The sequence below is a fragment of the Pan troglodytes genome, chromosome 22, assembly GCF_028858775.2.
Source record: "Pan troglodytes isolate AG18354 chromosome 22, NHGRI_mPanTro3-v2.0_pri, whole genome shotgun sequence".
Taxonomy (NCBI): Eukaryota; Metazoa; Chordata; class Mammalia; order Primates; family Hominidae; genus Pan; species Pan troglodytes.
In genome coordinates, this window is record NC_072420.2 from 36,742,999 (window position 1) to 36,770,472 (window position 27,474).

The 27,474-nt window shown below is 45.4% G+C and overlaps 1 protein-coding gene and 1 pseudogene across 27 annotated transcripts in view; one reads left to right on the forward strand and one right to left on the reverse strand.

Annotated features, from left to right (window-relative positions):
• Window positions 1–4,103: 4,103 nt before the first annotated feature.
• SETD4 (SET domain containing 4) overlaps window positions 4,104–27,474 on the reverse strand; it is a 28,060-nt gene continuing 4,689 nt past the window's right edge. For 9 of the 27 annotated variants that reach the window (XM_063803648.1, XM_054675331.2, XM_054675334.1 and 6 more), the window contains exons 3-12: window positions 26,579–26,674; window positions 23,121–23,158; window positions 17,830–17,918; window positions 15,119–15,548; window positions 13,318–13,492; window positions 11,330–11,411; window positions 10,105–10,185; window positions 7,677–7,800; window positions 5,642–5,808; window positions 4,104–4,431 (exon numbers count right to left, since the gene is read on the reverse strand). In XM_063803648.1, the coding sequence (XP_063659718.1) occupies window positions 5,674–5,808; window positions 7,677–7,800; window positions 10,105–10,185; window positions 11,330–11,411; window positions 13,318–13,492; window positions 15,119–15,548; window positions 17,830–17,918; window positions 23,121–23,158; window positions 26,579–26,674 (1,250 nt within the window). In that variant the 3' untranslated portion in view covers window positions 4,104–4,431; window positions 5,642–5,673. Of the gene's footprint in view, window positions 5,809–6,070; window positions 6,234–7,676; window positions 7,801–10,104; window positions 10,186–11,329; window positions 11,412–13,317; window positions 13,493–15,118; window positions 15,549–17,829; window positions 17,919–23,120; window positions 23,159–26,578; window positions 26,675–27,474 lie in introns of all 27 variants that reach the window. The other 18 variants (XM_054675337.2, XM_009458601.5, XM_009458701.5 and 15 more) reach the window with 5 other exon arrangements.
• On the forward strand, window positions 19,751–20,988 carry LOC107970136 (beta-citrylglutamate synthase B-like; annotated as a pseudogene).

Consider the following 27,474-nt stretch of genomic DNA (forward strand, 5'->3'; position numbering starts at 1 on the left):
TGAGAAAGGCGGATATCACACCGGGTACCAGGAGGACACAGTGGCTGTAAGTCCCACTCCACCCTTTTTTTTTTTTTTTTTTTTTTTACAGTCAGGGTCTCACTTATCGCAGGTGGGCGACAACCATTTGAGCCAGTGGCATGCAGGGGTAAAAGAATTTACCAAGACAGCTGTAGGTAAAGAAAGGCAGATTTACGCGAGGAAGAATGAAAACACGTTGTTAGGAGGCAACGGGCAGATCAGCGGAGGAGGAGCTGACTGCCAGAGACAAAGGCTCCTGGAGATTTTATAGGATGGTTTCGGCTACATAGGGCTACGCACAATACTGATAACGCCAGGGCTCAAGGAGCTAACGTGCATTTTTCTATCAGCCAAGGTGTCTGATGATAAACGGAAGTGTTTGATGTTAAGTTGGGTGCAGGAGGATTGTGGGTAATGTACGTTATCTGCACTGGAGGGCTATGTGTCCTGGACCATGAAGAAAGGCAGGCTGGTAACTTATCTGCTTTATCTCTTTAACTCCCTCAGTCCCGCCAGCCTGACTCCTTTGCCCTAAATAGGACTCCACAGATTTGTCATCCAGGCTGGAGTGCAGCTGTGTGATCACAGCTCACTGCAGCTTCGAACTCCTGGACTCATGCCATCCTCCTGCCTCAGCCTCCAGAGTAGCTAGGACTACAGGCATGCAGCACCACACCCAGCTATTTTTTTATTATTTTTTGTAGACACGCGGGGCGGGGGGGTCTCACTATGTTGCCCAGGCTGGTCTCAAACTTCTGGCCTCAAGTGATCCTCCCACCTCGGATAGTAACAGCACCTGCTACTATCTACCTTGTGGAGTGGTAACGTTACATTTTTATTAAATACATTCTATTTTGGGGAGTTTTTTGTTTTTTGTTTTTTTGAGATGGAGTCTCACTCTGTTGCCTGCGCTGAAGCGCAGTGGCATGATACCGGCTCACTGCAACCTCTGCCTCCTGGGTTCAAGCGATTCTCCTGCCTAAGTCTCCAGAGTAGCTGAGATTACAGGTGCCCGCCACCACACCCAGCTTATTTTTTGTATTTTTAGTAGAGACAGGGTTTCACCATGTTGGCCAGGATGGTCTCGATCTCCTGACCTCGTGATCTACCCACCTCGGCCTCCCAAAGTGCTGGGATTACAGGCGTGAGCCACCGTGCCTGGCCCAGCTGTTTTTTTTTTTTTTTTTAATTTTCTTATAGCCTAATGTTAAAACTACATAGAATAAAAGGATATTAAAACAAGAAAATAGCGAAAGGTTACAACAGGAAGATGAGAAACACCCTCTGAAAGGTGAGAGGGATGAGCACGGGAGAGAAATGTCTGCTGGCGGGGGCAGGTGCTGGCGTACTGTCAGTGGAACTCTAGCATGTCTGGGGGACACTGGCATGTGTTGTGTGGGGACACTGGCGTGTCGTGCGGGGGACACTGGCATGTTGTGTGGGGGACACTGGCGTGTTGTGTGGGGGACACTGGCGTGTTGTGTGGGGGACACTGGCATGTCATGTGGGGGACACTGGTGTGTTCTGTGGGGGCAATGGCGTGTTGTGTGGGGACACTGGCGTGTCGTGCAGGGGACACTGGCGTGTCGTGTGGGGGACACTGGCATGTTCTGTGGGGGCAATGGCGTGTTGTGTGGGGGACACTGGTGTGTGAGGACACTGGTGTGTTGTGTGAGGGGCACTGATGTGTGGTGAGTCGCTGTCCTACTGTGGGGGGAATCTGATGTGTTGGGGGGGGTCGCTGTCCTACTGTGGGGGGCACTGATGTGCGTGGGGGTCACTGTCCTACTGTGGGGGTCGCTGTCCTATTGTGGGGGCTGCTGATGTGGGGGGGGTCGCTGTCCTACTGTGGGGGGCACTGATGTGTGGGGGTCGCTGTCCTGTTGTGGGGCACTGATGTGTGGGGGTCGCTGTCCTGTTGTGGGGCACTGATGTGTGGGGGTCGCTGTCCTATTGTGGGGGCTGCTGTGTGTGGGGGTCACTGTTCTATTGTGGGGGCTGATGTGTGTGGGGGTTGCTGTCCTATTGTGGGGGCCACTGATGTGTGGGGGTCGCTGTCCTGTTGTGGGGCACTGATGTGTGGGAGTCGCTGTCCTGTTGTGGGGCACTGATGTGTGGGGGTCGCTGTCCTGTTGTGGGGCACTGATGTGTGGGGGTCACTGTCCTATTGTGGGGGCTGCTGTGTGTGGGGGTCACTGTTCTATTGTGGGGGCTGATGTGTGTGGGGGTTGCTGTCCTATTGTGGGGCACTGATGTGTGGGGGTCGCTGTCCTGTTGTGGGGCACTGATGTGTGGGGGTCGCTGTCCTGTTGTGGGGCGCTGATGTGTGGGGGTCGCTGTCCTGTTGTGGGGCGCTGATGTGTGGGGGTCGCTGTCCTGTTGTGGGGCACTGATGCACGGATACACTGACCGGGCTGGAGAAAGATGCATTGTCCCTGCTCCTTCCTTCCTCCGCTTTGTTCCTTTTAGTTCCCACAGGACTTTCTGGACTGTGGGAGAAAGCTCTTTTACAAGGGATCCCACAGGTGGCATTCCTGACAAGGCTGTTCAAATATCAGCCCACAAGTCACGGGTTCTGTTACACGTTCCCCCTCGGGACAAAACCTGCCGCCCAGCATTTACCTATAGTACGGAAGGCAGCAGCTGACCACCAAGGAGGAGCCAGAATCGCCTCTGCTGGACCCCATGGGCCCTCAAGGGGCACGGCCAGGAGTTTTGGTGAGAAAGCCATTTTCACACAATTACAGACCTATTTCCTCAAACATCACTGCCAGCCTCCACAGAGGAGGGCCTATCCTATTCTTAGCTGGAAAGATGATCGAGGAATGCCTCCAATCGCCCTTAACTTCTTGCTGTCTGTCCCCTCGGGCCAAGTCAGCAGTTGGAGGTGTACCACCCAAACTCAGAACTAGACACCAACAGGGGTGCGAGTCCTTAGGAGCCTCAGGCCCACCCAAAGCACCAGCAAAGAGAAAACCAAGAAAGAAAGATGGCTAGGGGGAGTCCGGGGAGGGCGGTGGTGATTAGAGAATAAGGAAGAAAATAGCGCCGTTGGTTAAACAGCACTGCACGCTGCCTCGCCCTAGATGGGGACAGATGGGTTTGCTGCCCTAAGAATGACTTGACAAGAACAGCCTGCCACCAGAGTCTTTTGAGTCCAAAACAAAAGAGCAGCCGAAAGGAAGCGTATGGACTGTGAGCGGTGGTTTCACCCTGTGGCCAGACTGCCCAACAAGGGGCCACAGGTTTCTTGCAAGGGGTCCGTGACTTCACATAACTAGCATTGTCTAGTCTCATACTACTATTCTTCGAATAAATGCAGATCTGCTGTGCTGATGGAGTATTACTCAGCTGTAAATACATGCAGATCTGCTGTGCTGATGGAGTATTACTCAGCTGTAAATAAATGCAGATCTGCTGTGCTGATGAACTATTACTCAGCTGTAAATAAATGCAGATCTGCTGTGCTGATGAACTATTACTCAGCTGTAAATACATGCAGATCTGCTGTGCTGATGAACTATTACTCAGCTGTAAATACATGCAGATCTGCTGTGCTGATGAACTATTACTCAGCTGTAAATACATGCAGATCTGCTGTGCTGATGGAGTATTACTCAGCTGTAAATACATGCAGATCTGCTGTGCTGATGAACTATATTAGTTGTACATGTTTCTGGGCAGCTGCTTTTTGTCACTGTGTATTTTTTAATTTTGCTTTATTATTTTTAGAGACAGGGTCTCACTCAGTTAGTTGTTGCCCAGGCTGCAGTACAGTAGCACGATCCTGGCTCACTGCAACCTCAAACTCCTGGGCTCAAGCCATCCTCTGGCCTCACCCTTCCGAGTGGCTGCAGCTAAAGGCACGGACCACCCTGCCCAGCTCATTTTTTAAATTGTTTTGTAGGAACGGGATTGGGGGGCGGGGGGACTCATTACATCACCCAAGCTGTTCCTGAACTCCTGGGCTCAAGAGATCCTCCCACCTCAGCCTCCCCTAAAGTGATCACAGGTGTGAGCACCACACCCACCCGCTGCGCATTTTTTTCTAATCACTGGACAAGGAAAGCACAATGACCATGTAGGGTCTGCAAAGTTTTTAATGTTCAAGGGGCTGTCCGTTTTGAAAGGTGAAAAGGAATTAACATATTTAGGTCCACTCATAGGGAAGAGGAAAAAGAAATTCTGGCATAGCACAGGGGTCAGGAAACTATGGCCCACCATCTGTCATTGTCAGTAGTTTCCCTGGAGCCCAGCCATGCAAATGGTTGACATGCTGCCGATGGCCGCTCTGCAGAATCGCTGGGACTAAGACCACAGGTCCAGAAAGCTTCAAATGGTTACTATCGGGCCCTCCACAGAAGTCTGCCCACTCTCCATACAGCATATGATGAAATACACTGCATTATACTGAATATTGAAAAAAAATATACTGCAGCTATTGAAAAATAAACACAAAGTGTATATACAAACAGGGAAAGATGTTCAAGAAATCATGAGAAAGTTTTATTTTAAACTCTGCCTGCCTCCTGAGGCCAGCAGGTCCCGTTCATTTGGTTTCACTAGGCTCCAATGAGAAAGGAATTTGAGTTCTTGGGAAGAATGAACCCTGGGAGGGTAAACAGGACTCTGGGCAACATTGTCTAAGCGGCGTCCCCAGCACGGGCCTGAACAGGACCAGCAGCCCCTCCGTTACTTACGCAGGCAGTTCCAAGGCCACAGGCCGCTGAGAGCTGTGCAGGAAGCTCTCCCCACCCAAGGTCTGCACGGTATCAAAACTCAAGAATAAAAACAGAAGCCAAACCACCACCATGGTTTGCCATCAGCTGACCTACACTGAACCCCAGAATCAAGCAGACAGGCCCACCACGGCCCAGCTGTGCAGGATGAGCCAGCTCCCCAGGTGGAAAGGCCTGCCCAGGAAAGTCGCCAGAACAAAGCAGAAAGAGCCGCTGGCTGAGCTAGTCATTCTTCCCAAGTGAATAATTAGGCAAGCGCCACCTCGAGAGGCCAGGAGCATGCTTAGAGGACATTCCCTCCTCCTGGAAGCTGTATGTCCCCTAGGGGGCTCTTCAACACCCACCTCAGTGCAGCCACACAGGGAAGGGCTGGCGTCTGGGCCACCCTGGCGGGGACCCAGGACTACCTCACACTGCCCCACACCCACCGCCAATCTGCCCCTTAACCCAATGGTATCAGAGCATCTTAAAAGCACAACCACTAGACTCTGATAGCTGCTGTGTCAGATAAGAAGCAGGCCCCGTGGTGACAGACCACACACGGACGCAGCTGGCTCCTGGCTGCCTCACAGTCCGCCTCTCTCCTCACAGTTCAGCACTTTATTCGGAAGAGCATTAGACCTGCCATCCAGACAGCTTGTCCACCTTCACTCACAGCCTCACAATCCCAGAACCTGTGCTGCCCCCTGCAGAAATCCTGCATGTCCTGGGGGCAGCCACCACCCCAGCCCATGATGACGCTCTTCAAAATTAACTTTTGTTTCTGTAGGAAAAGCAAAAGGATTAAGTTCCTAATTGTTGAGTAGACACAACTCATCGACTCTAAACTATGTAAATTTAGTCCATCAAACCTTAGTCTAAAATGTGTGACTAACACCCACCAGAGGAGGTGACCAAATGCGCTTCGGTGAAATCAGGTAAAAGCTGTTTGCAAACTGTGCAGGGTCTCGGCAGATGCCCTGAGAATCTTTAGCTCTTCCGTCCACAAGGATTCCACCAACGTTAGTTGGTTTATCAGGGCCTCTTTTTCATCCTTCATATGAGACACCTGAAAGTTATTTTTTAATTATTGTTATTGTAGTAAAACATATATATATATTTCACAGAACGTACCTTTTTAACTAATTTTAAGTGTATGGTTCAGCAGCATGAAGTACATTCACATTGTTTAGATCCACTGCCACTCTCCAGCTCCAGAACTTTTTCTATCACCCAAACAGAAACTCTACAACCATTCATCAATAACCCTATTCCCCTCTTCCCCAAACCCCCTGTCATCTCTACTCCACTCTCTGTCTCTACGAACTCACCTGTTCCAGGAACCTCACAGAAGTGGATCATACAGCATTTGTCCTTTTGTGTCTGGCTTATTTCATTTCCAATAATGTCTTCAAGCTTCATTAAAATCACTCTTTAAATCCCAGGCATGTTTTCATACGAATAAGCTGATTTCTCATTTAACTAAAACATTTACTAAATAAACACATCAATGAGAAAGAATGCTTGAAGTCACATAGTAACTTTTACTTTTTGCCTTTTAATAAAAAGTAAAGGCAAAGATATGGAATCAACCTAAGTATTCATCAACAGATGAATAAAGAAAACGTGGCATATATACCCAGTGAAGTCCATTCAGCCTTATAAAAAAGGAAATTTTGTCATTTGTGACAACATGGATGAACCTGGAGGACATGCTGTCACACGGCAATAAGCCAGCACAGAATGACCAATATTGCACGATCTCACTATACGTGGACTCTAAAATCATCAAACTCATAGAAGCAGGGAGTCAAATTGTGGTCACCAGAGGCTGAGGGGTTGGAGGGGGATTAGGGAGATGTTGATCAAAAGACACCAAATTTCAGCTGGACCAGAGGATTAAGTTCAAGAGATCTATGGTACATCGTGGTGACTACAGTTAGTAACAATACATTATGTACATGAAAATTGCTAAGTGCAGATTTTAAGTGTTCTCACCACAAAAAAAATAAGTATATGTGATCATGCATGTTAAATAGCTTGATTTAGCCATCCACAATGTATACCTATTTTAAAACATCATGTGGTCCACTATAAATATATACAATTTTTACTGACCAATTAAAAATAAAGAGGCCAGGTGCGGTGGCTCATGCCTGTAATCCCAGCACTTTGGGAGGCTGAGGTGGGCGGATCACCTGAGGTCAGGAGTTTGAGACTAGCCTGCCCAACATGGTGAAACCCTGTCTCTACTAAAAATACAAAAATTAGCCTGATGTGGTGGCGGGCACCTGTAATCCCAGCTACTCGGGAGGCTGAGGCAGGAGAATCACTTGAACCCAGGAGGCGGAGGTTGCAGTAAGCCGAGATCGTGCCATTGCACTCCAGCCTGGGAGACAGAGCAAGACTCTGTCTCAAAAAAAAAAATAGAAAAGAAAAAGAAAAAATAAAAATAAAGAAAAAAATTGAGAGAAAAAGCATAGGTACTATGTTAACAGTCAAAAATGGAGCCCAGATGCGGTGGTTCAGGCCAGGCGCAGTGGACACTTGTAATCTCAGCACTTTGGGAGGCTGAGGCGGGTGGATCACTTGAGGTCAGGAGTTTGAGACCACCCTGGCCAACATGGTGAAACCCCGTCTCTACTAAAAATACAAACATTAGCTGGGCATGGTGGCGGGTGCCTGTAATCCCAGCTACCCGGGAGGCTGAGGCAGGAGGATCGCTTGAACCTGGGAGGTGGCCATTGCACTCCAGCCTGGGCAACAAGAGTGAAACTCCATCTCAAAGAAAACAAAAATAGAGATTACATCAACATTTATTTATTTAAGGCACTAAACAATGCTCTTATGAAATGCACTATCCCTAATAACATGTACAAAACAAGGAACTGCCGAATCAAGACACTTCTTTAACGATGTCATATTCTAGAAACATACCTTTTGAAGCACAGCATTAGTCTCTTCTATGAAATAATAGCATATTTTCTGGGCTATGTCCAAACTTGTCTTCTCATTCGTATCTGAAATTACCTCCCCAAGAAGTACTTTTTTCCAGCATGTACTAGAACCAAAATGTTCCATGACACAATTTTAGCAGGCTCTCAAAAAACAGACTTTTTTGTTTCAGTGCAACACATAAACTCCCTCTCCTATTTCTCCAGAAGCATAATACAACTCATTCCATAAGCAGATTCCCCAAACCTCCACGCCACTTGCAGCTCCCATGTGGAAGCCGACCAGGTAATGAGAAAGGAGGAGGAGGAGCTGAGAATAAAAAGCACGGGGGGTGGGTACTCTCTGCAGGCAAGGGCTGAATGTTATTATCATCACAAACCTGTGTCTGACCCATGAGTGAATGAAGTCCCGTTCCCGGCCATGGGAACGAAGCCAGTGACAGAACAGGAGGGCGAGTCCACAGCCGAAAGGCAGAGGACTAAGGAGCAAAGGCAGGAGTTTTCCTTCAAGTGACCGTCTGTCCAAAATAGTAGCAAACTGGGCACAATTCACAAAGCCAAATGCTCCATGTCTGGAAGGAGGAATCTACAGCAAGCCTCTATCCCCATGCAGGTCATTCCAGTGCTCTACTACAAAGGTTCGCAGGAAACGGGGCTCAGTCAGCAGGCAGGGCCCACTCTGGAAGGTCTGCTGTGGCAGGTGCAAGGGAGCCACAGCAGGATGCGGAGCAGAGGTGGCAGCGCCAGACCTAGACACTAGAAAGAAGAACTACCGGGAGAAAGACGACGGAGGACCGGATTCTGAACACCGAGAATCTGGAAGTGGAAGTGGCTTCGAAGGGGAGGAAAGATGGCTGCTGTGGAAGTAAACAGGAGCCCATTAGATTCAGAACAGCTGGCAAGACACAGCCCGGAATAGTCTCAGAAGGCTTCAGTTTCAGAGATGACAGGTGAAATGAGTTCTCAGTAAAGAAAAAGGAAATGACTGTGTGTCAGGCATGGTGTTCATGAATAACCATTACCTAATTTAATCTTCACAGTTACCTAGCAAAGAAAGCACGATTATCCGCATGCTAGACTCAAAGAAACACTCAGCAAAGTTGAAGCACTCACCCTGAGTGACAGAGCTAGTGAGGCAGAAAGAACTGAAACACGCCCCAGCCAGAGCCCCACACGTGCTTCCTCCACACCCACTCAGTAAGCGGTAACTCAAATGCAAGAAAAGAGGCCTAAGGAAGACCTCTGGGAAACAGCCAGTTGTTGTATTTAATTTTAGGCTGAAGTGTCCGAAAAGGACTCATACCTTGTTGCCAGAAGGATTTAAAGAAGCTAACATAAGTACACACAAAATAAAAGGTAAGATGAATGAAGGCAGAAAACAAGACAAAGGAAGACAAAAGGAGAAAAGACAAGACACAGCAGGAATGGGCCAGTGCGAAACCGCATGCCCCAACACTAGGTACGTTTGCATGCACCTCAGATTTGCCTCTCAGTTTTCCAGTGAACAAGGAAAAGAAGGAAACATCAGTTAAAGAATTCATAGTATCTGTAAGATAAAAACACTCCATTTGCTAAGAATAAAAACAAAAACTATGTCTAGTGTTGAGACCAGAGAGAAATTTTACTCCAAAAGTTCCTAGAGAAAAAGAAGGAAGCAACATCATCTCATCCAAAAGAAGAACAGGCGTCACTGAAGGGGCACCGACTGCTCCCAGGCACTGTGCCTCATCTCAGTCAGTCCTCCCAACTGCTCAAGGACAGCCTGCACCATCTTCAAGAGGTTCTCCCTGGATATCTAGCAGCAGAAGGTTGAAGGCTGCTCTCCCTGCCAGGGACTCAGGCTGAAGCTGCCCCTACACTGGGTACAGCACAGCTGGATGTGTCGACAGGGGGCTGCAGGGAGCAGGACTGACAGCAGGCAGGAACATGAGGGAGGCTGGCCAGGATGCACACCCACACCAGGGGCTCCCCGACCTGCCTCCCCCATGGAAAAGTCCAGCTCTTCAGCCAGGTTTCTGGATCTCCCCAAGGCAGGACCGACGTTAGGGACTCTAGCTCTACTTGTCCTGGGCAAAACCTACCTACTCTGAGACTTTCCTCTGAACAGTGCTAATGCCCACACTTTTTAAAGGATTTCAGGTCACCAGGAGGAAAATATGAGTAGAAACAAAAAAAATTATCAAAACTATGTATTCTGAGTCTAAAACCAGAATTCCAAAACGGTTAAAACTTAGAAATGAAACATTCACTACATGGGCAAGTTACATAATGAGAAAGCAACTCCAATGTATGACATTCCTTTTTCCTCCCTGGCTGGGTATCTGAATGCAAGCCAAAAACAAACAAACCAACCCTCCAAAGTTATATCTAGCCTGTTGCTACAGCTTAAGACCAACACATGTGAAACTTACAATTTCTCAGCTTCCAGACATAACAACTTAAGGGCTGTGAGTAGCCTCCAAGATGGTCCATCCCATCCAAATGTCAAATTTCTGAAGTAGAAAAACAAATAATGACAAATCCATCATTTCAGTATTTCATGACCTCATAGCAAATGACTGAAGAGCCAAACACCTTTTTAAAGAGGTTGCTAAATGTCATGTAACCTGCAATCTTGGCCAAAGGACAAGAGAAAATCAGTCTGCAAATACTTAAGAAGAAAGCCTAAGTAACAGAAAATTCTCTCCCCATTTTTTTTCTAAAGAGTAAACAGCTGGCCGGGCGCAGTGCCTCACGCCTGTAATCCCAGCACTTTAGGAGGCCGAAGCAGGTGGATCACAAGGTCAGGAGATCGAGACCATCCTGGCTAACACGGTGAAACCCCATCTCTACTAAAAATACAAAAAATTAGCTGGGCGTGGTGGCAGGCGCTTGTAGTTCCAGCTACTTGGGTGGCTGAGGCAGGAGAATGGTGTGAACCCGGGAGGCGGAGCTTGCAGTGAGCTGAGATTGCGCCACTGCACTCCAGCCTGGGCGACAGAGCAAGACTCCTTCTCAAAAAAAAAAAAAAAAAAAAAGAGAAGCTTAAACATGGATGAGGGGCCGGAGGCAGGGCCCATGCACAGGAGTTCCCAGTAAGAGAAACACTTAAGAACTAGAACTACCCTGGGCATCCCACTGATGGCAGCCACCACTGCCAGGCTGCTCTCACACCATGGCGGGATCATTTCAAACTTCATTTCATCCAGAAAAGAAAATCTGAAAGGGAGAGCCTTGAACCCTGTTTAGCCACTTGGCATGGAATCACCTCGCTACCCACCTACCCCAAGAACCTGCACCATATTGCCAGGTGCGTGGGCTCTCCTGAGGCCCAGCCTGGCCTTTCCACATGACCACAAGGGAGACAGACTCACCCTGGGCCACCCATCAACACATCCAAGCTCTCTTTTGGTACCATAATTTAATATTTCTAGCTTGTATCTTATGTCCCTAAAGAAGTTTCTTTCAAGTGTCTTATACTCCTTTTGTCCTCCACAACATCAAGCGCAGTTTTACTGCACATAGTAAGTGCTCAATACCTACCCGTCAGCTGATACAGGGTCAGGAGGGGTCTCACCCCCATGGAAAATTTAACCCCAGGTTTTCCATGAAAATTTCCTAAAGGAATAATTTTAAGAGGGAAAGAGAAACACTTACTCTATATAGCCATGATCCTTTAAAATAGAAATCTTTTTGTCCATCTGTTTATCTGTTGATGGAAGATATTTAACAAGTATTTCTATATTTAAAAAAAAAAATCAGACTGTTAGGGCATAAATTTGGACAAAAGTATGTCTCCCTTCCCTTCTCAACTCACTTCCTTTCCCTTTAGCAACCCAGACATGCATAAACAGTTCCACCTAATTCACACAAAGGAAATCTACTCTTCAAGTCCAATTCAGTCACATCAGTACTGAGTCCCTGAAAGGCCATAAGAATTTCAAGGCTGGAGGACTAAACACGCATAACCTCAGCTCCTGCTCCCACTAAGTAAATCCACCAAAAACAAGCAGGTCATTAGGACATCAGCATGACTGTTGAAAACTTACAGTCAACAAAAGTAGAGGCCCTGCAAAAACATGAGGAAAGGTTTACAATACTGAGCTTTTTCCAAACCAGAATTCAAAGTAGTCTGGATATTAGTGACTGCAACTACAAAAAACTTAAAGTAAATATGCACAAATTAACAAAGCTATTTGGAGAAGCAGGGTAATAAGGGATTTTTCTATTTTATTTTAAAAATGTAAATATAACTAAAATATAATTTTTGCTCAAATTAATTTATTCAACAAATGAATACTTCATGGACATCATTATTGAATTTATCAGGATTTTGAAAACCTGAAGCCAATCTCGAAGCTGGTTTTCTAGCAGCAAGACCCAGTTTTTGCTTTTCTATTTTTATTTTGAGAAATCACATTATTATTCTGCCTATAAGATGGAGTAGTAACAGCTTGGCCAAGTTTCTATTTCCAATCAAATCTATATTTTAAAATGCTTCAAATTATATATTTAATAAGGCTCTTGCCCTTTTTTCATGGCCTAGAAAACTGCTTCTCTACAGTTTCAGAAAGGGAAAAATCAGTCTTCTATGTACTTTTTTAACACTATATTTGGAATTTTCACATCTTAAGTATAATGGCTAACTTACTATTTTAAAATAATAAAACTGGGCCAAGCACAGTAGCTCCCGCCTATAATACCAACACTTTGGGGGGTTGAGGCAGGAGGATCTCGAGCCCAGGAGTTGAAGACCAGCCTGGGCAACATAACAAGACACTGTCTCTATCATATGAAGAAACAAATATTAAAAATAGTAATAATAAAACCAGGCCAGGCACAGTGGCTCACTCCTATAATCCTAGCACTTTGGGAGGCTGAGACAGGTAGATCACTTGAGGCCAGAGTTCAAAACCAGCCTGGCCAACATGGCGAAACCCCGTCGCTATTAAAATTACAAAAGTAGCCAAGCATGGTGGTGCGTGCCTGTAATCCCAGCTACTCCGGAGGCTAAGGCACAAGAATCACCTGAACCTGGGAGGCGGAGGTTCCAACGAGCCAAGATTACACCACTGCACTCCAGCCTGAGCAACAGAGTGCGACTCTGACTCAAAAATAATAAAATCCATGATGATGGCTAGGTTAATAGATCACAAAAGAACATACATGAAATCAAATCTCACCATGGCAACAACCTCCAGAAACAAGGACTATAGATAGATTTATCTGTGTGATTAACACAGTGTCTTACCCACAGTAGGTGCTTAATAAATATTTTTTATTCATTGCTCTCTAATCCTATTCTCTTTAGTGCCAGTGACAACGTCTCAGTATAAACATTTCCATCCTTTAATACTGTATTTATTTCCTTAGCAGTTTTCCTTTTCTTCCATTCTATCTTCTGACCCAATGCAATGAAAACTTCTCAATTATTCTTCTCCTAAATATCAGTCAAAACTTCGTTGTTTTTACTTCAACACTGAAATTACAGCCAGTAAGAGTAAGGCTAGGCCTACCTAGAAGAAAATTAGTGTTGTGTATGTCAGTCTTACGGTTTTGATATTTTTATTAAAACTGAAAATACACATCTCCAAATGGGGAAAAAATTATATAGTGTTAATGTTAAGAACAAAGTTGATTCCAACCTCTTGAGACATAAACACAAGCATGAGGATTATGGACAGAAACAAATCCGTATTCCAGGAACAGCCGTTGATTATCGTGAGGGCCGTAACAGATGAATACCTCTTCATGCTTTCTCCAACGTGAAGTCGTTCTAATTTCGTAAGAATGAGTTTCTTCATTAAATGCTGCTTTTACCTAGAAAGAAAAACTGTTAAAGGTATTTTTTAAAGTAAGGTGTAAAACTCCAAAGCTGATTAAGTTATTACATAATATTAATGTGAGTCAGGTGCAGCTTTCAAACACCCATCAATAAATGTAACCACGTATAGGGAAAATGCCACCTCTGATTTCATCCACCTCGACTTCACCCCATTGATGACGGAGGGAGTCCTGCCCTAGGGCTCTGGGGGTGGCCACACCACGACACCCAACACAGCACAGATGAGATCATCAGCAGTTTATTGGTCACGTCCACTCACAGCCCAGGGAAGGAGGACATGGTGGTGCCAATAAACTTTATCTGTAAAAAGCTAGAGAGTAAATACGTTCAGCTTTGCCAGCACTATGTGGTCTCTGTCACAAGTTGTTGTATTTTCACAATCCTTTCAAAGTGTAAAAACCATTCTTAGCTCAGGGCTCTTGGGCCACATGCCCACGGGCTGTAGTTCGTGCTGTGGTCTTCCTACAGTAAACTATAAACTCATTGGTTTGGCACATAAATGCACCAAAAGTCCCAATAAAAATAAATCACTGCTGACGGAGTCCCCATGTCTAGCATCCTATCACACTACACACTCCTGATATTATTTCGTCAACATCAACCACAGAAACACTCACCTAACCCCAGGCTCCTTTGCTCCCGATTATTAAAGATACTTCTTTCTACAAAAGTAACAAGCAGACAGCCCTTGTTCCTGGGCTAAGAAAGCAGAGCGGGAACCTCCCTAAGCTCTGATCTCACGTAGAGAGCACGTAAGCTTAGCACGTGGGCTCACAAGGCATGGCTGCTCTTCTCCAGTGGAATGTCAGATGAAGGCGACGGCCAGGACACAGATCCCAGCCATGTCCCTCCACAACACACCCCAAAGTGGTTACAGGTGAGCCAACTGATGGACTCTCTTCCGCTCTCCAAGCCAGGCCTCTACCCCTGCATGCCCTGCAAATACACTCATTTCCTAAATGAGCCACCTGGGGAAAGCGCTGGGGAGGAGGCGATCTGTGACCACCTCCCAAATCAGGTTTCTTTCATTATTTCCCAGAACCCTTTCCCCACAAATACCCATCCATTCAATAAACACTTACTGAACACCTACTATGTGCCAGGCCCTGCCATGAGCACTGAGGTGACAAAGAGGAACAAGACAAAGACCCCATTCTCAAAGATTTCAGAGCTCAGTGGGAAAAAGAGCAAGTCAGTCAGCGATCAGAGCAAAGAGAAATGCTGTGACAGCTATAACACCAGTTTAAAAGGGACGGGGCAGGAAAGCAAGCTAAGCTTCAGTCCCGGAAGGAGGAACGAGGGAGAAGGAAGGAAGGCTCCGCACCACGGGCTGCTGGGAAAGACCGGACAGAGGATGCAGCACGAGGCTCTGTAGGCCTGAAGAGCAGAGTGAAGACAAGGGGCCGAGGCAAGCACTGCGGGAGGGATAGTGGGGTCTAGAAGAACAACAGGAGCCTCCTGACGTCAGGCCAACCTGACAGGGTCACCCGAAGCCGCCGACGCCTCTCCCTGTGGTGCCACCCACATCTACAGCCACAGGTTCTGGGCAGCGGAAGCCTTCCTATCCAAATAGAATAGCTGCTCCCTTGTCAGCTTCTCACCTGGACATGTGGGCTATGATTCAGCAGGTCCAGGTACGGAGCGAGTGCACAGGTGTCCGGCTCTGCAGAAAGGCATTCCCGCTGCCTGGGCCTCAGGTACACGGCTCTGGTGTTGACGGTGCACCAAGCCCACAGCAGGGCACTGTAGCTGAAGATGCTGTCAACAGCCTCTGCAAACAGAGGCTGCAGAGAAGAGAAAAAGTCTCTGGAGGAAGCAAAGAACTCCTGCACGTGGGCTCTCTGCTCTTCAGCCTTTGCTTTTAAAGATTTGGGAAGAAGGTTCACCACTTCCGGCTCCAAACAAACAGGGCAGGTATACGCCTTGGGTAAAATCTCCAGGTAAGGCTTCCAAAGAGATCGGTGCCCAGCATGCTTTTCTGAAACTAAAAAGGTGCACAGCGCCAGCAGAGGAGATGGAGGAGGCTTCCACCTTTGAAAATTAAAAGCCAGTTTAAAGGAATTACTTTGATTCAAAATACAAAATAAGCCAAGTAGTTTGTTTTGCTGCCAGAAGGAGTGTGTTCAAACTGTCAACACACTCAGTCTACTTAACAGACTCAAAAGAGTTCCTTCCTTCCTTCCTTAAGGCTCTTCCTCTCCGGGGGAGCACAGCCCCAGTGCTAGTGCTCTGAAAGAGCCATACTTACATGTCAGAAAAACTGACTCACGAAGCCAAGTTCCAGGTTTGTTTGCAAGAGATTCCTCTTTGCAAAAAAACCTCTTTGCTTCCAACTTGGTTCTCCAGTTGTAAACCTTTTGACCTAAGTCCATTTGTCTCACCTATGTAAAGATATAAAATATGGTGGGGAAAAAATGGTGGAAAGAACTGAGACCTGCACCATCCGATATAGTAATCACTGGGTACACAGAGCTATTTAAATTTAACCTTTAATTATTTAGAATTGAATATTTAAAATTCAATCCCTTGGTGAGATAAGCTATGTTTTAATTGCGCAATAGCCATTCAGAGCTAGTGGCCACCATACTGGACAATGCATAAAAAACATCTGTCATTGCTAAAAGCTCTATTGGAGGGCACCAACCTAAACCAAAACTGAATATGCTCATATACAGTTGTTGCAGTTCTAAAGCTTTTATTCCTAAGTTTACCTGCTCTATTACAAATTATGTATCACAGTATTTTTACTTGCACAATTGCCGATAAAAAGATCTCATGTTGCCTGAATGTATTTAGAAAGTTTTCATCAATCCTTTGACATCCAGATTCCTATACTGCCATACATTCTACTCAAAATTTCAGAATGATTCAGAAAATGTTAACAATGACAGCATCGTTGTCTCTACACAGGCCTAAAAGACCTATTCACTTTCTTCCAAAAACATGCCAGGGGGAAAAAAGACCAGCACTTACCTAATGGTTAAGAGACAGTATACGCCAGGCACAGTGGCCCTTTGCCTATATCCCAGCACTTTGGGAAGCCAAAGTGGGTGGATCACTTGAGGCCAGGAGTTTGAGACCAGCCTGACCAACATGGAGAAACCCCATCTCTACTAAAAATACAAAATTAGCAGGGCATGGTGGCGCACACCTGTAATCCCAGCTATTCGGGAGGCTGAGGCATGAGAACTGCTTGAACCCGGAAGGTGGAGGTTGCAGGGAGCCAAGATCACGCCACTGCACTTCAGCCTAGGCAACACAGCAAGACCTTGTCTCAAAAAAGAAAGAAAAAACCGGTATACTCTTTCAACCCTTGCATTTAGAAATCCCTTCCACTGCGGGTCTCTCTCACTCTGTCCTCAAAACAAAGGCCCAGCAGAACGTGTGCCAGAAAACAGTTCTCCCCCATCAGCCTCTTCTCTTCTATACCTAAATAAAACTAATTCTTTCACAAAGTCAACAGCTCTTCAAAGTTCAAGAAAAACTGAAGTACAATAAGGGTAGAAATAAGAGAGAGTAACTTACATTTGTCAAGAGCTACTATGATGGAAGAGAACAGGTTACTATGAGCCAAGGCACTCAGCTGTGATTTACATATATTATCCCATTTAATTTTTATTTCTTAGTCAGTGATGGATCGGGATATCATACCCACACTCCAGGAAGCCTATTAAAAACCTTACAAATGCCATTTACAGTGAATTAAGAACAAACTTTCTGGCCGGGCACGGTGGCTCACACCTGTAATCCCAGCACTTTGGGAGGCTGAGGTGGGTGGATCACAAGGTCAGGAGCTCAAGACGAGCCTGGCCAAGACGGTGAAACCCTGTCTCTACTAAAAATACAAAAAAAAAAAAAAAAAAAAAAAAAAAATTAGATGGGCGTGGTGGCAGGCACCTGTAATCTCAGCTACTTGGGAGGCTGAGGCACGAGAATCGCTTGAACCTGGGAGGCAGTGGTTGCAATAAGCCAAGATCACAACATTGCACTCCAGCCTGGCAACAGGTGAGACTCCATCTCAAGCAAGAGAGAGAGAAAGAGAGAGAGAGAGACAAGGAAGGAAGGAAGGAAGGAAGGGAGGGAGGGAGGGAGGCAGGGAGGCAGGGAGGCAGGCAGGCAGGCAGGCAGGCAGGCAGGCAGGCAGGGCGGGCAAACTTTCTAGAATGGAGTAAACTTTTCACATCATTCAGGTTATTTATCAGCTCTACAAGGGACTGGGTTCTAATGAATTGTGTCTCAAGTGACATATTTGCCATTGACAGACCTTAAGGAGAAGCACTTGCACCAGGTAAGCATGTGTGTGGTCACTTACTTAGTAATGTATGCCCCTAAGTAGCTTCGAATCACTGTGTCCGTGGTGAGCAGGCAACTCTCAGGCAACGAAATAATCATCTGTCCCTCCTGGCCAAAAGGAAAGTAAAGTTGAGGATGCCTATGCTTTGGGAAGGACCCATGAGTATGAGTCTTACAAAGTCTTTGATCCCACAATCACCTATCAGTAACCTACTGTAACTCAACCAAAAGCCACCAATGAGCCCACCAATGGAGTCGCTCCCAACTCTGCGAGTCAGCAGATGCACACGAGGCTGCTCCAATGCCAGGCCCCACAGCCCCAACAAAAATGAAAGGTTAATTATGTGACTGACACCCACAAGCAGTCAACCCTTCACCAGAATGAGTGGTGGAAACATGCTGACAATTCAAATTATACTGTTTCTTCACTTTTTTTTTTTTTTTTTTTGAGATGGAGTTTTGCTCTTGTCTCCCACGCTAGAGTGCAATGGCGTGATCTCAGCTCACTGCAACCTCCACCTCGCAGGTTCAAGCGATTCTCCTGCCTCAGCCTCCCAAGCAGCTGGGATTACAGGCACCCACCACCATGATGGTGCCTAATTTTTGTATTTTTAGTAGAGACAGGGTTTCACCTATTTCTTCACTTTCTTATGCCAGGAAATAGTGCTACCAATAGTAAACAGACAGAAACTACCCCCAAAAAATTGTATCCAGTGAAATCCAAGTGGCCAGGTGATGGTCTGCTCTCTACATAACCCACACTTATGAGCTAAAGAAAGGCCAGCATGCCCAACACACTAAGCGTCGAACTCTACCACTTGCAAGAGTATCGTTTTCAGTGTCTCCCACTGAGATAGAACCATGGAAAGAAAAATTAGATGTAAAGTAATAGAAAACAGTTTAAATAAACACAGCATGAAGAAGCCAGATGTAAGACTCTCCTTTAATTCTAACTGGCATCTAAGTTGGTTAAAAATCTCAGCCAAGGCCAGGCGCGGTGGCTCATGCCTGTAATCCCAGCACTTTGGGAGGCTGAGGCGGGTGGATTGCTTGAGGTCAGGAGTTCAAGACCAGCCTGACCAACATGATGAAACCACATCTCTACTAAAAATACAAAAATTAGCTGGCCATGGTGGTGCACATCTGTCATCCCAGCTACTCGGGAGGCTGAGGCAGGAGAATCACTTGAACTCGAGAGGCAGAGGTGGCAGTGAGCTGAGATTGCGCCACTGTACTCTAGCCTGGGCGACAGAACGTGACTCCGTCTCAAAAAAGAAAAAAAAAAATCTCAGCCAAAAAATCTTCCGGGATCAACTTCTGGTTTCCTCATCTGTAAAGCAAGATTAAGCTGGATGATCACTATGGTCACTTCCCATTCCAACATCCTATGATCTTCTGGTTTGAAAATATTTGGGTAAATCTCTTTATCGTCAAAATGCAAACTGTACACTTCACTGTGCATTTCACTATATGTAAAATATGTCTCAATTTTTAAAAACTTTTGATAAAACAACCATATTTGAATGTACATGTGAAACAACTGCCAATTATTTCATGACCTAAACAAAAACTACCTGTAGTTACTGCTGCATACATGACATTTCTCATCCCCAAATTCTGCTACAGAATAAAGTCAATTACACCTTCCTCCAAAAACAAAAATATTGTACAACAATATGAATGTACTTAATACTACTGAACTTCAAAATGGTTAAGATGGTAAGTTTTATGTTAGATGAGCTTCCGGGTTTATGGATTCGTGGGCTGCTTCCACCTGCTAGGAGGGTGGTGCACTCTAACTCGGGGACAGAAGTCCCTGTGCTCAAGAGTCTTGCAGACCTCTATATCTGGCTGTTCATCTTCCATAATCAACTGGTAGACGTTACATCCAAGGGGAAACAATCCAGACAAGGAAGCACAAGCTGATCAAGATCTGTAGTTCCGTGGCTGCCAAGTTGTGGTTTTTGATAGATTGTCCCATCAGGGAAGACTATCCTCAAACAGAGATTTTACGAGCATTGAAGGCCAAATGTTGTGAGGAGGAACTGGACTTCAGGGCTGTGGTGATGGATGAGGTGGTGCTGACAATGGAGAAAGGAAACTTGGGTCTGCGGATCAATGGAGCTAATCACTGCCTACCCACAAGTGGTGGTAGTCAGAGTACCAACCCCTTGGGTGCAAAGTGATAGTGACATCACTGTTTTGCGCCATCTAGAGAAGATGGGATGCCAGTTAATGAACCGACCTCAAGCCATCCTGAACTGCGTTAATAAGTTCTGGACATTTCAAGAGTTGGCTGGCCATGGTGTTCCTCTGCCGGATACTTTCTCTTATGGTGGCCATGAAAATTTTGCTAAAATGATTGATAAAGCTCAAGTACTGGAGTTCCCAATGGTAGTAAAGAATACGCGGGGTCATAGAGGTAAAGCTGTTTTCTTGGCTCGAGATAAGCACCATTTGGCTGATCTAAGCCATCTTATTTGCCATGAAGCGCCATACTTGTTCCAGAAGTATGTTAAAGAGTCACATGGATGGGATGTACGTGTCATTGTCGTGGGAGGCCATGTGGTTGGCACCATGTTACATTGTTCAACAGATGGGAGAATGCAAAGCAACTGCTCATTAGGTGGTGTGGGGATGATGTGTTCATTGAGTGAACAAGGGAAGCAGCTAGCTATCCAGGTGTCTAATATCCTGGGGATGGATGTGTGTGGCATTGACCTGTTGATGAAAGATGGCGGCTCCTTCTGTGTCTGTGAGGCCAATGCAAATGTAGGTTTCATCGCCTTTGATAAGGCTTGTAATCTAGATGTAGCTGGTATCATAGCAGACTATACTGCCTCCCTTCTACCCTCTGGCCAGCTCACCCAGCCTATGTCCCTGCTCTCTATGGTGTCCACTGCCAGTGAGACTAGTGAGCCGGAGCTGGGTCCCCCAGCCAGCACTGCTGTTGACAACATAAGTGCAAGTTTCAGCTCTGTTGACAGTGACCCTGAAAGCATGGAGCGAGAGCTGCTCACCAAACTCCCAGGGGGACTGTTCAACATGAACCAGCTGCTAGCCAATGAAATCAAACTACTGGTGGACTGACTCCACTGGTAATTAACCAACAAAACCCTTGTAAAACTTTCTTTCTTTTTTCTTTTCTATTTTTAAAACCAACTTGCAATGCTGTTCATAGAGGATGCTCAGTAAGATGAGAGAAAATTAGTAGGATTAGTTGGAGAGAGTGGGAGATAGACGAGACCCCCGCTAGTAAGATGTTACTTTCATTTACAAATCCTACAGAGAGGCAGAATAGGTGGGGTATAGAAAAATGTCAGGCTGTCAGTTACCCTTTTAAATTGCTAAAAAATTTGTATGCTCATAGACCATGAGGAACAAATACTTTTTTTTTCATGGTCCCTTGCTTTTGTTTTTGTACAAAAAAAATGGTTTTGCTACAAATATCCAAGTAGCATAACTTCACATTGTGTTGGAAGATTTGTCATCAGTGAGGAAAACATCTGCTTAAATTACAGGAATTTTTGTATTATACAGCTCTGAAAATTCTGCCATTTCCTTATTAACTAGCAGCTTTAGTTTGTAGTTTATGAAATCTTGAGGGGCTCTTTTACTGGGATTTCTTATTTTTGTTTTTCGTTTTTTCCCTCTTAATTTGGTGGGAGGGTCAAAGTGAATATAACCCAATAAAGGCTTCTTAATGACAAAAAAAAAAGTTTTATGTTACATATATTTTACAATTAAAAATTTTTAAATGATGAAAACATTAACACGGCATAATAGAATTACAACATTAAAACATACCATTCTTATATATATTGGACTTCTTGTGTTTGTGATTTTCACCTGTTTAGGAAAGATAACCTGAATTCCCTTGCTGACTATGCTTGCATTTTAAAGAAACTATACTTTCCTTTAATATTTTAAAAACTTCTCTTTTTAACACAACATTTTTAAAAATTAAAATTACTTTTGGGCCAGGCATAATGGCTCATGCTTGTAATCCCAACACTTTGGGAGGCCAAGGCGGGCAGATCACCTGAGGTCAGGAGTTCAAGACCAGCCTAGCCAAGATGGTGAAACCCTGTCTCTACTAAAAAAAAAAAAAAAAAAAAAAATTAGCTGGGCATGGTGGCACATGCCTGTAATTTCAGCAACTCAGGAGGCTGAGGCAAGAGAATTGCTTGAACCCAGGAGACGGAGGTTGCAAGGAGCTGAGATCGCGCCACTGCACTCCAGCCTGGGCAACAGAGCAAGACTCTGTCTCAAAAAAAAAAAAAAAAAAAAAAAAAAAAAGGACGTTTTATCTACAAAAAAAAAAAAAAAAGATACCATTCCTTAGCGTAAACGTATGTACACATCTGAGAGCGAGTTTTAAATAGAGAATTAAAAATAAGATAATTTTTAAATAAAGGAAGAAATTAATTTCTGGCTTCACAGAAAATCGTGTGCTAGAGATCTTTAAAATAGCATCGGAAGAATGAAAAGAAACCTTGGAGGCTGTCATTTACTTCCTCATTTTGTAGGTGAGGAAACAGAAGCCAAGAGTATGAGGGGTCTCATGCTGGGGCCTCAGGCAGCTGAAGGCAACTCTGGCCCAAGCCTGAGGCCTCATCCTCCCCTAGCTCTGGTTTCTACCTGCCGCATCACGACTGCCTCACAGACAGCAGCAGCTCCCTTAGCACACTGAAAACGTGATCTGACATGTAACATGTGCTGTGGCAGAGATTGCTAGTTGCCTATCCCAACATGCCTTCTCTCCCCCTCCTCGCTAACGGAATCCTACTTAGAGGGCACATGGCTGGGGAAAGGCCAGCACGGATCTCCTCCCTTGCAGCTGGCTAGGGCTGTGTACCTGATCACTGGCCAAGGACAGAGGGACTGGAATTTCCTTAAAGGAAGGAAGCCTGCCCTTCCTCACCCGCTTGCTCTCTCCTGATGCCCAAGTTCCAAGACCCACAACCTGACCTGAGGGTGCAGTTCCCTTAAGGACATGAGAGAGCTGGAAGGAGTTGGGGCCTCTGCCAGCCATGGGACTGCCCCACCAGCCAGGGTCAGCCTACTCCAAGCTTGTTTCTATGAGTGAGAACAAAATAAATTTCCATGCTGCTTAAGCACCTCAATTTTGGGCTTGTCTTTTATCGCAACAAACTTAATCCTAGTTGATAGAACCATATTCAAATATATCTATTAGGTAAGTAAGAAATGACTGTATGTCTGAAATTTTTTTAATCCACTACGTTTGAACCGCAAAAACAAAGCAGCAAAATCTACATTGGGTTTCAAGGATCAAAGAACAGTTCTCACCTGCAGGGATGTTTGACTCATCAGCCCTCTTCCTGTACCTAGGAAAGCAAAGACAGAAAGAGAGTAAATCCTACTATAACTTCAAGGTCCTAGAGATAACTATTATGGAAAAAAAAATGTGAACTTCAAAATTACACAAGGCTGAAGCTGGATGTCTCTCAGCCTTTGATTCCCAGGGGAAACAGGGAGTCAGAAAGCTATTCCAGAAAATGTCTTGACCTCCAGTGAGTTATAATCCTTGAAGGGCAGTCAGCTTCAGAGGTGAGACCTAAAGAGCACCGTGGACTTTATACAGACCTACTGCTGGGCCTCCTGCAGGACGCTTTGGGCTGGACTCTCTCCCCTGGGGCCTACCAGCTAACAAGGTGCTATTCCCAATGCCCAGCCAACCTCTGAGGCTAGAGCCCCAGGCCACTTATCCCCATTACCAGACTCAGCTCTCCCAAGTGAAGACCTTGAGACCCCTTTGATTGGCCGGCTGGCCAATAAACCCCACTCAAGTCCCCACAAAGCCTGCAAACATCCTCCTCTCTCTGATCAGGTAACCCATGAGATGGGCTCTCCATGACCTGGTGAGCTCAGCTGGGTAGGTCAGCTCCAGCTGTTCCCTGTGAGCCAAGGCTCCGGCTGGAGCACACTCACCATAGTAACCTCAGCAGCTGCATTAATACCAATTAATTCAATAAATTCCTTTATTTAAAAATTAATACCAACTTCCAGAAGTTTCCCCCTTCATGCCTAAGCTTCTGCTCCTGGAACACTCAGACAAACATTGAAAGGATGCTCAGATGACAGCTTTTCTGGCAGGCATAGGTATTACATGATCATAAGAGGCCTAGAGCATTAACGTCTCCAATTCATCATTCTCCACCTTTCCTCTCTTAGCTGGGAGGGAAAATAATTCAGCCAAGTCAGTGCAGGACTACTGGGAGCTCCCAGCTCACGGTGGCTCACTGCCTCAAGTCCTCCATCAGTTTCCCGCAACTTGGATTTGATGCTCCCGGCTCATGGTGGGAATTCCTGCCTCAAGTCCTCCATCGGTTTCCTGGCAGGTTGGATTTGATGCTCCTGGCTCACGGTGGGAATTCCTGCCTCAAGTCCTCCATCAGTTTCCTGGCAGGTTGGATTTGATGCTCCCGGCTCATGCTGGGAATTCCTGCCGCAAGTCCTCCATCAGTTTCCTGGCAGGTTGGATTTGATGCTCCTGGCTCATGGTGGGAATTCCTGCCTCAAGTCCTCCATCAGTTTCCCGGCAAGTTGGATTTGATGCTCCTGGCTCATGGTGGGAATTCCCGCCTCAAGTCCTCCATCAGTTTCCCAGCAAGTTGGATTTGATGAGTCCCAATTCATCTCCCCTCCCAGGAGGACACTGTCTGCTCATACAGCTGGTTCTAGTGTTAACTTATTTCATTGATTTTGTGTACCCCATTGTGGAGTTAATCATCTCTGTGCCCCAGAACTCCTCCTAGAATTCAATGACTAATGCGAAGATTTTCTTCTACCTGGTTATCCTTCCAAAAACTTACGTGCTAATCTAAGTGGAAATTCTCTCCAAACATATATATGAACAAAAGCTGGCCTATGGAATACATCTAGAAGATCCTTTACCTATATTTATATGATAGATAGTGTTTAATATCAAAAAACATATAATAATCTACACTTACTTTCATTTTCATATTGGATATACTAGGCAAAGTAGAAGTGGCCATTAGGAGCTCATAAGAGTAAAGCTTATTACAAATGTCTCAAAGCCTCAAAATTTCCACTATCATCAATCTACATGGGAGGCCCTGACCTGGCTAGTGCTTTTGGTGGTGAAAGGAAACGCTGCGGTCAGTTCCCAAGGCAGAAAAGAAGAGAGAGTCTAAAGATGGAATCCTGCTTAGGAGATTTCCTGTGCCCCTCCACAAACTAAGATGAATTCCCCAGAGTTCATACATTTTGACTGAAGCCCAAAAATGTTACCTCCTATCATACACTGATTAAGAGCTAAAAACTACATGAAGCACTTACAGAAGGTTCCCCAGAACTGTAAGCACTGGGCACGGGTCACTGCCAAGCCACCTGCATCACCCGAAATCTGGGGCTGGGGCCAGGGCAAGTTGTGCTCACTTTTAAAAATAGGAACTCTTTACTGCTCCAAATTACAAACAGATGACCTATTCTCAGGTATTCCATCTAAACCATCTGCTGATTCCTGCTTGATGATTTTAAACCCATCCTTCCTAGGGTAAATGACACCAGAGATGTGGGCAGGCCTTAGACACGGCAAGTTTACTGCTGACACTACTGACTCTCTTGATCATCTGGGGAAAAACTCTCTTCTGTACATCTAAGGGTGTGGCTTTTACTGACCATCTTTGACACACAAAAACAGAAAGTCAAGCATTATTTTAGAGGCTGACAATACGGTTCATGACCATCAACTAGAAGGGGCCCTAATAGAAAATGGCTCAAATCAAGCATTTTAGTTCAAAGTCATGATGTGTAACTGACTCATGGAGAACAACTTTACACACATCACCTCACTCAGCAAGGGGCACAAGTGGGAAATCATTTGCCTTGGCGTGGGGTATATGAGGAAGTTAATTTGCTCAAAGTTCAATTACCTAATGGGTACTTGAGTAAGAATTCTAATGGCCAAGGGGAGCATTGTGTGGCATATGCTTTGACTTTTCTGTAAGATGCAGCCTGCCCTGTGATGTAGAATTTTGGGGCCCTAATTGCACCACCACTATCTCTGTGCTACAGCAGACTCCAAATCCTTTTCATGAGCATCTTGGTCCTCCCTGTGGTTATCTCTTGCCCACCTGTGGGAAGAGTGGAGTGGCCATGTATGCAGGCACACACCCATAGCAAGCTGCCCAACTTCTGTAAGAGAATGTTCCAGAAGAAAGTGGTTTTTGTTTTTTGTTAGTTTTTTGAGACAAGGTCTCACTCTATCACCCAAGCTGGAGTGCAGGGGCATGATCATGGCTCTCTGCAGCCTCAACCTCCCGGGCTCAAGCAATCCTCCTGCCTAAGCCTCTAGAGTAGCTGAGACTACAGGGCACACCACCGCGCCTGGCTAACTTTTGTACTTTTAGTAGAGACAGGATTTTGTCATGTTGGCCAGGCTGGTCTCAAACTCATGAGCTCAAGTGATCTGCCTGCCTCAGCCTCCCAAAGTGCTGGGATTACAGATGTGAGCCACCACGCCTGGCAAAATGTTAACCTAACCTCCCTAATAAGCACAAGTTCCAGAGAAGAATGTCAGTCTACCTCAGCTCAGTGCTGAAGCCCACCGCTCTGCAATTAACTGGCCACACACAGGGGGCTCCTCCTCCAACCCAAGGGGAACACATGCAAACCAGCTGAAGGACAATATCTGCTGAGGCCCACCTGCAAGAGTGGCCCCTGCTGTCTACCTGGCTCTCGTGTGGGAAAGGGCAGGACAGCTGAAGGCTAGATCTTACCTGGAAAACAAGCAGGTGCTAAGTTTGAATCTTGAAACTTCCTAGCTTTCAGCCACTTCCTCAGCTCTATAAATTCAGACTTGTGGCTCTCATTCACTATCAGGCAAGGAGAGAACAAATGGTGATTAAAACCACTATATAATCGGATTACCATATTTAAAAGAACATGTCTGATGAAATGTGTCAGACAGACTTACACAATAGTAAGAATTGGTGTATCTAAACATAGAAAAGTTACAATAAACACACAGTATTGGCCAGGTGCAGTGGCTCACATCTGTATTCCCAGCATTTGGGAGGCCAAGGCGGGAGGACTGCTTGAGGCCAGGAGTTTGAGCCCAGCCTGCCCAACACAGAAAGACCCCATCTCTTAAAAAAAAAAAAAATACAATATTATAATCTGAGAGGACCACCACTGTACATGTGATCCATCAGCCAAAACATACTTATGCAACATACGACTATATTCATTCAATGTAATCCTAATCAAAATTCAAGCAGGCTTTCATACAGGAATTAACAAGATGATCCCAAAATTCATGTGGAAATGTAAAAAGCCTAGAATAGCCCCAATATCTTTGAAAGATTGATTTTAAAACTTATTATAAAGCTACAGTAATCAAATTAGTGTGATATTGTCAAAACAGACACAAATAGGTCAAAGGAACAACACAGAAAATAGGAAGAGGTCCACACGTAAATGAACAACTGATTTTTGACAAAGTGCAAAGGCAAATCAGTGGAAGAAGATTGTCTTTTCAATAAATGATGATCAAACAACTGGACCTCCATCAGCAAAAAAAAAAGTGAGCTTATCGATATCTTGTACCATATCCAGTTGGATTTACACAGGACTTTCCAGATGGCCAAGCACTTTTGTATTGAACAAGATACAG